Source organism: Hyperolius riggenbachi, chromosome 11 (assembly GCF_040937935.1).
Source record: "Hyperolius riggenbachi isolate aHypRig1 chromosome 11, aHypRig1.pri, whole genome shotgun sequence".
NCBI lineage: Eukaryota > Metazoa > Chordata > Amphibia > Anura > Hyperoliidae > Hyperolius > Hyperolius riggenbachi.
The window spans coordinates 105,474,871-105,487,272 of record NC_090656.1 but is presented as its reverse complement, the minus strand read 5'-3'; the positions used below and the strand labels follow the sequence as shown (position 1 = coordinate 105,487,272).

The window sequence follows — 12,402 nt, the reverse complement described above, 5'->3', positions numbered from 1 at the left end:
TATATTGCTAAACGGCATCAAGCAAGCACTTGTCATCGTCGCAGAGGGGCGGGTCCATCAATTCTGATCAGGTATCACTTGAAAGCAGATTCTGATCCGGGAGGGTCAGTGTATGGAGACGTTATCGTCCATCATACCACCAGCTTGTAACACTCCTACTTAGAACATCTCATGTGATCTTTTCCATACCTTGTTAAGAAGCTTTTATAAACCCATATTCCCAATGCACATCTAAGGAAATGCTGAACTACCTTAAATGACATAGCTCAATACAGACTGCCTTGCATATCTGGAAGATGGAGTAAGACAAAAGAGTAGCAGACCAGAGACCAGAAATGTCTTTCCATGACAGTTCTCAGAAAGAAAATCCTAAAGGATTTATTAGCTAACATACTTCACTTTTAAAGCCAGCATGCTTTAAAAGTACACTTAATGTTTAAGCTCTGGCTAACTTCAGCATGTGCAGAAGAGCCAGCATATTAACCTCCAAGATAATATGGTTATAAACTGACTCAGAAAGGTTTCATCTCTGCAAGTTATGGCACACCCCCATAAGAAGTCTACAGACAACATGAGCCACTGCGGTCTTGGCCAAGACGACCAGTCAGAGCCACCTCAGATGAAAAAATCTACTGTGTGTATGGCGGCACTGATGCATCTCAGAGAGTTCCAGCGTGCTTGATGCTCACAGCTGAGCAAATTGTTCTTCCCCTTACCACTCCCACTCAAAGTCTTGCTGTCCTGTGCTGTGTAAATGCCCCACCCCCCTTCCCTTCCATAACAACAAAACTTCTAGCAAGCCTGTAGGCTAGCGATGTGTCTGCACAGCACTCACCCAAAATGTTGCCTAAGGGAATGTCAAGTCCTGAGTTGTGTGGGCGACAGTAATTGTGCGTGTGTATACACCTAGTCTGGTCCCTTGGCATGGACATAGATATACACAAAGATACAAGGTGCATACATTATGCCCTCAAAGTCCTGTCTATCCATGTTCCAGCACTCCTACTTCTACTATGGACACATCACACACAAATGTCTTAGTGCTGCAACTTGCTTTGGTGGGTAAAAACAGTACTAAGTGGTGTATGCTTAAATCCAATAAGGGACTGTGCGTAACTGGCATCGTGTCAACTTGGCAATTGCTTTTCACCCCAAAGCTAAATACAGTCACCTGGCATATGCTGATAGTTACTTAGGAAACAATGTACCATGCATCAACTTGTACCTCATGACATCTCTCCCTATGCCTTCTTACATAAGCCTTTTGTCTTGTTTTTTTCCAACACTTTTTTTTTTCTTTTTTTTTTAAATAGAAGTGCACCTGCCATTCATTAACAATGGAAACAGCCAAGTTGTGGGCTAGTCTGTTGCCCGTGCAATCTGTTCAGTATATTTCTGTTTCCTTAGGCTGCATTTCCAGTAGAAAAAAAAAAAATCACATGCAGATGCGAATTTCGCATGCGGGTCTATGCGAATTTTCATGCGAATTCGCATGGCTGACGATGTATGCGAATTTAACCATGGTAGTGCTGGTGTGATTTTTCCATTGTTCCTATGAATTCACATGAAAATTCACATACCCAAACCACATGCGAATTTCCTATTAAATACATTGTATGCGATTCGCATAGCAGTATGCGGTATGCGAATTCTGATGGCTCTGCCGTGCAAATTTTTTCTGCACAGAGAAACGCAAAGGAATCCTGACGAGTGGAAATAGTCCCATTCACTTGTATTGCTATGCGAAAAACGCATGCGAATTCGCGATAGTGGAAATGGGCCCTTACAGAGAACAAACTCCACTTAGCATTGCGGTTCTCAGTATTCCTGTAGTTATGTAGATGCAATGCCACATGTCTGCCTACAAAAAGGGGACTCGGTCGGATTTAACTGCTCTTAAAGTGAACCCTTGATGAGGCTGCCATATGTGTTTCCTTTTAAACAATACTAGTTGCCTGGCAGCCCTGCTGATCTATTTGCCTGTAGTAGTGTCTGAAGTACACCAGAAACAAGCATGCAGGCTAATCTCGTCAGTTGTGACAATAATATCAGAAACACCTGATATGCCTATGCTTGTTTAGGGTCTATGGCTAAAGGTATTAGAGGCAGAGGATCAGCAGGGCTCCCAGGACACTGGTATTGCTTAAAAGGAAATAAATATGTCAGCTTCCATCAAACTCATCTTGGGTTCTCTGGGCTTTGTAGTATGCATTGGAAACAGGAACAAGCAAGTTTGATAGATCAAGTCTGATAGATCTCCCCAACTACCAGAGCAAAGCATGGAGCCCTGGAGGGTGCCAGGCTGCTTTTAAAGCTGCAGAAATCAATAGTTTCAAAGTCAATTATAATTCTGGATGGTAGCCACAGGGGAATGTGTAATAGAAAGTTTAACATACCTTATCCCTTCCCAGCTACGCTTGGATAGATATTTGAGGTATTTGGGAGGGAGTGCAAGAATATCAAGCTTTGCTTAAACGTATCTGTCATCTGTAACAAGCAGTTTCTGTGCCTACCTATGCGCTTTCAGCCAACGCCATGACAGCTGTACACACTGTAGCAACACTATCAGATGCATCGCTCCTGGACTGTATCAGCCGAGCTCACCGTTGCTAGCCTTTATGCTGAACAGCACTTGGCCCCGAACTGTAACTAGAGGAATTAAGTTCCGATCCCTGGGGCAACGTTAAATGTGCATGTGTTTGCACCTTTAGTTGGTCTTTAAGCTGAAAACTGTGCTTTCTTGACTGTTGCAAGAATAGTCTTTCCTGCCCTCTCTGGTTCCTGAAGAATGGAGAAGAAAACATCCAACTGGTACTTCAACCTTAAAAATAAGGTATTTGGGGACTACAGGTTTAACGGATAAGCAGGAACAGGAAAGAGAGGAGTGGCAGCTCAGGCTTACTTAACCAGAGTCTGGAACTCTAAAAGGTGAACTTAAGTCCAGATTAAAAAAAAACTATTATCAGAAGATGCCAGCACTATATAAATACATAATAACCTGAAAATGTGGTCCGGTCTATGGCCAGGGCCATTTAGGGCAATGGGCTCAAGGATGAAGACAATGTATAGAAATGATTATAAAAAAAAAGTTGCAGCTAACCTGAACCATGATGCAATTTTAAGTAAACAGACAATGCAACTTTCTTCTTGCTTTCAGAAAAATAAGAATTAGAAGACCTCTGAACACACACATTTGCAGGGGAGCATCTGAAATTAATGGAGGGTGATAAATGGTGTCACAACTTCTGACTGACGAGGTTTTACAAGTAAACATTTCTACTGCCTAGCCCAGAAAATGGCGGTATATCTTGACAGAAAGTGCACTTTAAGTAGAGGCTTCATACGAACAGCAATGGCATCAGTGGGTTTTACTACTATGGCTTCAGAGAAGAGAAAAGGACTATTATGCCACCCTACCAAAATACATATATATATATTATTAAAAATAAATAAAATCTTCTCTCCCTGATCAACAACAAAAACTCACAAAAGTGTAGGGGGAAGGGGCGGAGGATAAGTCTAGTGTTACAAATGTGCTCAGGAAACAGAACATAATGTGTTACCTACCCATGCCCGACAGTTTAATTCCACAATGTGACATCAGAGGGGAGGAAAAAAAAAAATCAGAATATTCAAACTAAAGAAAAACAAAATCATACAAAACTTGTGCTCTTTCCAAACATTGGATCTTGCTGGTTGGTTGAGTGGTGTCCACCCACTTAGGTTGTCTGAGCTCCATCCTGTGCCTTGCTGTGCTTAACAGTGGGTAGACCACAAGGTCAGGACATAATGCCACAGCCACCCCTTCACCTTGGCGGTCCCCACGTGCTGGAGGCATTCTGAGTGTGTTGCAATGACTGCATTTCCATCCCACAATTCCAAAGGATGGTGTTTCTCTCTGCACTTCTATGTAATGGTTAAGCAGCAAAGCACTGCGTTAGACTTGGAATCTGTTGTGGCTGAGGAGGCTCTTGAAAAAACGGCCGTATGGTGAATCAGAGGACAAAGGAGTCAAACACTATAAATATTTCTGGAGAATAAACACCATCTCTGTTGATCTCAAGTCAGAAGTACTGCAGAGAATGCAAGGCCCTGGCAATCCGTAGATAAAAAACTGATGGTAACCCAGAAAAGGACGACACATGGCCTGGCTCAATTCAGGGTGTTTCATTTAGGTGGCAGCTGAGGAGACCACATGATCACAAAAGACAGTATATTATCAGATTTTAACGCTCTAGTCTGGTAGCTGAGAGTGGTTGCACACATGGGCGAGACAACTTGAAATTTCAGGCAGTAACGTGGGTTTCATTCTGTGAAGCCTCCTAAAACGCCATGTTTTGGTAAGTGCAGCTATGAAATTCCTCTCTCCTTGCAGACAGCCTGTTCTCCGCATTACCCACAATGCTCCAGGAATGTCAAACATCTTCTGATGTAACCTCTTCCAGACAGTCCTCAGGGGTGGCTAAGTGGAGAAGGGGTGACGTGATGGTAGAGAGGGAGCTGATCGCATATCCTCTGTCCTCATACCCCGACTACCTGTTGTACTAAACATTTGTCCGTCTGGTCTGTCCCAATGTTGTGAAACGCAGGAGAGCAGGTAACAGTCTTAGAACAGCTGTGCTATTTGGACAACTTGCTGATAACTCGAATTAGAGCTCCGTTCTCATCTTTCAAGCGCTTGTTATCTGCCTTCAGGTCTCCGAGAATCTGTTAGGGTAGAAAATAAAGGATTGGTGAATAGGTCTGACATCAAAAAGCTTCATGTAAACTATATGCAATGTCTGCCTCGAAGAAAAGGAAAAAGAAGATAAATCAGAACTAAAAGGCAGGGCTTATTACCATTTGGCTGTATTATACATAAAGCATAGAGCGATTGATGCAGAGAAGGGTTTTGACAATGCGTTTCAGTGTTTTTCGCACTTCCTCAGGTCAAACGTGTATTGCACAGTAAACTGCAGGTGGTAATGGTAATATTGTCGTAAATTGGGCGCCTGCACCCTCTTGTACTGTATAAACATGGTCCAAATAACTTATTAACCCATCACCATGGTGCACTTCCTCCTTTAAGTCGGAAGGAGGAAGTGCGCGTGGTGAGGCCTGCAACGCGACGTGTGCAAGCTGTTTAGAATGCAGGGCAGACAGCGGAATCATGGGTAACTTACTCCTTGTAATCCAGCCGCTCAGCTGTGGCAATTAAGGCTCATTTGAATCACGAGTAAGCACTTGTGATTACTTGTAAGCCCATCGCTGCCCGCAGTCACGTGATGCAATCATCAGGAAACTTCCTGATCTGCATCCTACCTAATAATTGGCAAGTGTCCCTGCATCCTGTCCGTGTCAGTGCTTTTACGCTACTGCGCATGTGAAGTACTGACAGCCGCTGAGACAGGATGCAGGGCAAGCGGGCCGGCCGAGTGGGTGTGTGCGCGGCGGGCGGGTGCGTGTGCGGTGATGACAGACCTAGAGCCCGGTTTTAAATGGGCTCTAGGTCACTAGTTCATTCATAACAGTCTACTGGACATTCATTTAAAAAAAAAAAACTGCATTTCACTCCCTGGATTTCAAGAATATTTTCTGAATACTTTCTGTCCGAGGCGTCGCTAGCACAAAAGGTCTGAAGCACGTGCCCCGGACCCTCTGTGTGGTGCCACGAATGTCCCCCGGCAGAATAGTGCTGTTACTCACCTCCTCTCGGCTTGGTCTCCGGAGCCTGCAGACATCTTCTCCTCCAGGCTTCTCCCTCTAGCGTCTGAAAATGAATCAGACGCTACAAAGAGAAGACAGGAAGGGAAGATGACTGTAGGCTCAGAGCGTGGGCCGAGGAGGTAAGCAGTTCCTGGCAGCCTGGTAGGCCTAAAATGCTAGATTAGCTAGCTGCAGTCTGAGTCGGGTTGTCAGCTAAGCCCAGCGTATCCTCTCTCCCCCTCCAGCCACCGGCCAGGGCTGAGGTGAATTTAGCGATGACAGAGCTCCTGAATATTGTGCTGCCAGTCAAAAGACTGACAGCAAGACGATATAGAAAAAGTTGTAGAGCTTGGCTGCAGTGCCTAACCTTATCTATGACCTAAGCTTTGACCTGCTTGTGAACTGTCTGCTAGCCCACCTATATGGGTCCTTTTGAACTTTATTATGGAAGTTTATGCAAAGCCGTAAAGCCTGCTGATTAATTGTCTGTGTGGGAAAACTGAGAGAACTGTGTTGTACAGTTGCTTAAAGAGAACCAGAGATAACATAGTGCTGTATTATTTCCCTGGGGATTCTTCCAGCCCCATAAGCATGGCTGTGTCCCCCGCTGTCCTCCTCAGTGCCGCGGATCAGCCGCAGTCAATTTACGGTAAGTGGTTCAGTTGGACCCAGTCTGACTGACGTCAGCCGGGGCCTTCTGCGTTTGCGCATGTGCAGAAGATCCACCGCTGACATCACTGAGCCGCGGGGCTCACCATGGCTGAACAGGAGATCGTAGGACAGCGAGGGACACAGCACTATACGTGGTCTCTGGTTCTCTTTAAGCTGTGAGCTAGGACACTTACATATAATGCTATAAATGTATGCGTGCAAGGCTATACTACTGTGCATTGTGCTATATACATGCTTTGGCTGCTAGCTAGATATCCAGCGGCATTGCCAGCATCACATATCCGTGGCCTCCATGCCCCATGTACAGTATAAGCTTTTACTCTGTTGCTGTACTGACACTAAACTAGCTGCAGTGTGTGCTGATCTCTGCTGCCTCCAGTATGTACAGTATAAGCTGTTACTCTGGGCCTGTACTGATAGTAAACTAGCTGCAGTATGTGCTGATCTCTGCTCCCTCCAGTATGTACAGTATAAGCTGTTACTCTGTGCCTGTACGGATAGTAATCTAGCTGCAGTGTGTGCTGATCTTTGCTGCCTCCAGTATGTACAGTGTAAGCTGTTACTCTGGGCCTGTACTGATAGTAATCTAGCTGCAGTGTGTGCTGATCTTTGCTGCCTCCAGTATGTACAGTGTAAGCTGTTACTCTGGGCCTGTACTGATAGTAATCTAGCTGCAGTGTGTGCTGATCTTTGCTGCCTCCAGTATGTACAGTGTAAGCTGTTACTCTGGGCCTGTACTGATAGTAATCTAGCTGCAGTGTGTGCTGATCTCTGCTGCCTCCAGTATGTACAGTATAATATTTTACTCTGTGCCTGTACTGACAGTAAACTAGCTGCAGTGTGTGCTGATCTCTGCTGCCTCCAGTATGTACAGTATAAGATTTTACTCTGTGCCTGTACTGATAGTAAACTAGCTGCAGTGTGTGCTGATCTTTGCTGCCTCCAGTATGTACAGTATAAGCTGTTACTCTGTGCCTTCACTGATTGTAAACTAACTGCAGTGTGTGCTGATCTCTGCTACCAGTATGTACAGTATAAGCTGTAAAGCCTGGTGCACACATACAATTTTGAGTAGGAAGGCCCATTATTATTAGGTTACACCACTGTTAAGTTTATGTAATTTGGTCCCGCCCATGGCCATGCCCACTCCCTGAATGGCCACGCCCATTTTTTGCTGCAGCCCGGTGCCCCCGATCTCTTAGGTTCCTAGCAACGCCCCTGCTTTCTGTTACTTCATCCAGCTGGCCACACTCTATGATCCACCCAAATTCTATGACACACCCAAACACCTCACCCCTAAACACGAACAGATGCTTTCACCACTCAATAATTGGCTTCAGAACAGCCAGTAACTCAAGTATCAGTTGCCCAAATGATGTGGCACCATGTTTAAAGGTACCATCTTGTCCTGTTCCAATGGTTAAGTGAAGGTGCCATCTGTCACGTCATACTCTTAGTAAATAAAGCGAGAATAAAAATATAAAACCAAAATAAATACTTCTTCTCACCTTCAGTTCCTCCTGTAGTTCAGATACTCTGCGTTCCAGGATCATTTTCTCCTGCCAGATTAAGAATGTAAGAAAAATAGAGTCAACTCTAAATGTCCACAAGTATCGCAATATGGCAGCTGTCATCAAAATTCCAACAAGTTGTCAAACGTTACCTTTTTCTCTGTGTCAATCAGAAATGATCTGTCAACACTCCGTTCCTGCCTCTGAAAGAATTAATGGAAGGTTGGAAGTCATTTCAAAGCAAGAGGATTGTGTACATGCTGATGTCCCATTCCTCCACCCCTTATGCTGGGAATACAGGGTACGTTTTTGAGCCATTAAGATGGCTCGATTGATAATTTCCGACATGTCCGATCTCCCAGCCAATCGATTCCGTGCTCGATTTCGCATAGGGAACAATGGGAAAAAAATAAGAAAAACGATTGGAAGATAAGAGAATCGGGTGCGAAATCGAGCGGGGAATCGATCGAGCGGCAGAAACGAGCCGCAAAAACGCACCGTGTATTCCTAGCATTAGATTGTAAGCCTATTTGGCAGAACCCTCTTTCCCGTGTGCTCTTCTCCACCACCATATGGACTCAGTGACTCCTCTTCTATACGTATCCCTACCTTGCAATCTTCACACCATTGTTTATTGTTTCACTATTTTGTGTACCATTGTATGATGCTATAATGTCCCCTTGGTGAATGGTTTGGCATTGTATTGTCTCCCCTATCTATTGTACTGTGTAATATAAATACTGCATCTACGCATCTAAATATGATGCATTTAATTCCTTACAGTCAGAATGCCGACTATACCTAAAACTTTTGTGGATTTTGCCATCTAAGATTTAGGTAAAAGTGGAACTATTCTGACAGATATTAAGGTGGCCTTTGATAACATTCTTATTAAAATCTGTTGGGAACCGATTCCCAAGGTGGCCTTTGAGGACCATCTTATAGAAATCCCCTGGAAACTAATTCCACCAAAAAGCCTATCGGCTTTAGTTTGATAATCAAAAGTATTTATCGTACAGGTAGGGCGATCTAGGTCTATCAGAGGTGGTATACAGTGGTGTAACTACAATTCAGGGGTCTCTCAATGGTTCACGACCCTTCCCTTGCCCCCCCTCCAAGGCCTTGGGGCCCATCTCACAAGGGTCATAAAACAAGTGTGGCCATCATGATCCTCATACCCATAACAAGTGTAGCAACAAAAACACCTGTATAGTCCCCTGTCTCGGAGAAAGGGAAGGTTGGTAGTTGAGGCCCCCCACAGCTCTGGGCCTCCCTGCTATCACAGGTGCTGCTCCCTTCTAGTTACGCCCCTGGTGGTACATCAATGACCTATAGCGTTGCACTTCATTGAAAAGTGCAACGCTGGCGCTTGATCAATGTTTTCCCTTCTGGAATCTATTGAAAACCTATGCGCTGTGTGTGTGGTAGGAATCAATTCAGAGTGACCAAATCTGCCAGGAATTGAACAGGAAATTCGATAAGCGAATGGAGAACCTTACTCTCTAGCTCAGCTATGCCCCCACATTGCAAAAGACATGCAACATTAGAATTAATTCTCAACAGCACGTAGTATTTAAAGGCTGGTCTGTCCAACCACTTCAAATTCCTCCCTTCGTGTCGCTCAAGAGTCAGGGCACCATTATGTACATGACAGGCAGATGATGCACTCATAGGGAAAGGATCCCACCAACTCAGCCACCACAGCCCAGGGTTTTCAAACAGGAAGTTGTCTCTAGGAAAACTGCTGTGACCATTTTAACATGGATTAGCGCTGATTCAGCAATTAACTCTCCGTAATGATTTCACTAAACTGCATATTTACCTGAGTGGCTCTTTCCAACTCTGCTTTTGTCTCATTCACCAGGTTCTGGGTGTTTAGCAGCTGTGAGCGAAGACGTCCATTATCTCTCATCAAGTCTTCATAAAGCTGAAACAAAACATCCAGTCACATGACACAGACAGCCATAGCCTGACATTGCCAGAGCTAAGATCCTTTTGTGATGGGAGATGAGCATTACAAGTGGATCATTATCACATAAAAAGTGGATGACTGACCGAAATCCTCAGCTGTTTTTTTTGAGCACTATCATCCCTCCTCCCAGAGCATTCTGTTACATATTAACTTACTTTTTTGAAGTCCTTAGTATCCCGGTGCTCAGCTGCAATGGCTGCTTCTATGCGGCTCGCCGTGTGTGCATTGGAAACCGCATCCGTCCTGCAGTGACAATAGGTAAATATTTCTCATAGTATCAAAAAGTACAGACAAAAAACATCTCCCAAAAACACAGAAGGAATCTGAAGGATAGGCCGCACAAGGAGTAAGGAGTTTATCAATGGAACTGCTTGCTGCAAGGGCACACTTACTTATCATGTTCCCTACTACTGTCACCACTGAAAAGAGAGCACAGTGGCATGAGGAGAATGACACACAGAGTCTTATATAATTAGCTAGGAGATATGTTATGACAGCTGGAGGAATAACACAAATCATGGGATTATGCAGCAAAATGTTTCAGGAGTCCTGGTCCGGAACAATAGCCATACTATACCAGGGAGAATAAACATATATGAGTAGATAAATACTTGTTCTACTTATATAACATATGTATTGCACTGTCTACATTTTGATTTCAGTGAGTTTTATATAGTAAATAAAGAGAAAGTTGTTCCTAGCATTTTCCATTTTGATTCCCTCTGACTGAAGCCAATCCTGATCTCCTCTGCCTGAATAGTAACTGCAAGTACTCACCAATTTCCCTAAACCCCAGACTAGGTACATTTCTCAGCCTCCTCACAGAAATTCACTACAGATGCAAGTACAAGAGTCAACAGTGTGAACTGACACAAAATAACCAAAAGGGCAGAGGGATGGTAGTAAAAAAAACTATGACCTCACTTTCGCTTGGTCCCATAGCATGCATTACACCCCTAATAACTACAGCTCAGCTGTTGCATAGAATAACATAGGGCCTTGAAAGAGTTCTGGATTGTTATTTTTCGTCACTAACTCCCCGAGTCGGGACTTGCGTGCCGTGCGATTCAGATATATAGACAGAAACAGTTACACACAGCTATAGCACTTACCGAGAACTAAGTCCATCTACCTGGGAGGAAAAAGCAAAAACATATCAGTCACAAATCTTACAGCCAATGACGTCACATACGTGTTAAAGCAGATTTGAAGAGTGAGAGAAGAGATATAGAGGTTGACTTAATTCCTTTCAATCAAACAATGCACATTGCCTGGCAGCCCTGCTAATCCTCTGTCTCTAATAACTTTCAGCCATGGACCCTGAACAAGCATGCAGAATAGATGCTCTGATCCAAGTGTGACCAGATTAGCCACATTTCTTTCAGGTGCGTGATTCAGTCACTACTGCAGCCAAAGAGATCAGCAGGACTGCCAGGCAACTGATATAGTTCTAAAGGGAACCAGAGACGCCAGAAAAAAGATTTTATACATACCTGGGGCTTCCTCCAGCCCCATACGCACGGATCGCTTCCACACCACCGTCCTCCGCTTCCTGTATCTGCCGGTTCCGGGTCCCGTAGTTTCGGCCAGTCGGCGTCAGCACGCGGCCAATTGTCCGCATCACAGGGGCTCCCAGCATACCCTTACGTGTGCGGCTGCATACTGCGCAGCCGCACGCGTAAGGATATGGAGGGATCCCCTGACAATTGGCCGCGTCCGCCGGAAGGGACGGGACCCGGTACCGGCGGATCCAGGAAGCGGAGAATGCCGGTGTGGGAGCAATCCAGGCTTATGGGGCTGGAAGAAGCCCCAGGTATGTATGAAATCTTTTTTCTTTTTTCATGTCCGGCGTCTCTGGTTCCCTTTAAAGGGAACAAACATGGCCACCACCACGTCTGTCTCACTGCAGGTTTCCTTAAAGTGAATGGGAACCACATTTTTTAAAAATGAAGCAAATACTTACCTAAGGAGAGGGAAGGCTCTGGGTCGGTGCTCTCTATCCTGTGCTGGCTCCCCCCGTTTCAATCCCCCGCTGAAAGGGTATTTGGAAGTCTTCGGGAGCCATGTCCTCCCGAAGACGAGCGGCTCCATACTGCACACACATGAGCGTGCAAGAGAGCGTGCTTAGCGCAGGTGCAGTACAGGGCCGCCCTTCTTCAGGAGCACTCGGGCTCCCTGAAGATTTCTGAAGCCTCCTTCGGCCGGATAAAGCAGTATTTGACTAATTTAGTGAAATAGTGCTACTGGGCGAGCCAGCACTGGATCGAGGGGACCAGGAGAGAAGCCGGTAGGCATTATAGGACCTAGAGCCTTCCCTCTCCTTGGGTAAGTATCTATCTCATTTTTTTAAATGCGGTTCCCATTCACTTTAAAGAAAATGTTAACCTGCCTGGCGTTCTATTAAGATCGCCAGGCAGGCTGCGGGAGGGTTTTTTTTTAATAAAAAAAAAACTATTTCATGCAGCCAACTGAAAGTTGGCTGCATGAAAGCCCACTAGAGGGCGCTCCGGAGGCGTTCTTCCGATCGCCTCCGGCGCCCAGAATAAACAAGGAAGGCCGCAA

The 12,402-nt window shown here is 45.0% G+C and overlaps 1 protein-coding gene across 5 annotated transcripts in view; it reads right to left on the bottom strand.

Moving 5' to 3' along the window:
• Positions 1 to 4,152: 4,152 nt before the first annotated feature.
• Positions 4,153 to 12,402, bottom strand: part of LOC137538578 (protein phosphatase 1 regulatory subunit 12A-like) — a 49,273-nt gene continuing 41,023 nt past the window's right edge. For 4 of the 5 annotated variants that reach the window (XM_068260834.1, XM_068260836.1, XM_068260837.1 and 1 more), the window contains 6 exons: positions 10,953 to 10,972; positions 9,996 to 10,083; positions 9,691 to 9,795; positions 8,021 to 8,071; positions 7,866 to 7,916; positions 4,153 to 4,707 (listed from right to left, as the gene is read on the bottom strand). In XM_068260834.1, coding sequence (XP_068116935.1) covers positions 4,621 to 4,707; positions 7,866 to 7,916; positions 8,021 to 8,071; positions 9,691 to 9,795; positions 9,996 to 10,083; positions 10,953 to 10,972 — 402 coding nt within the window. In that variant the 3' untranslated portion in view covers positions 4,153 to 4,620. Of the gene's footprint in view, positions 4,708 to 7,865; positions 7,917 to 8,020; positions 8,072 to 9,690; positions 9,796 to 9,995; positions 10,084 to 10,952; positions 10,973 to 12,402 lie in introns of those variants that run through there. The other variant, XM_068260838.1, reaches the window with a different exon arrangement.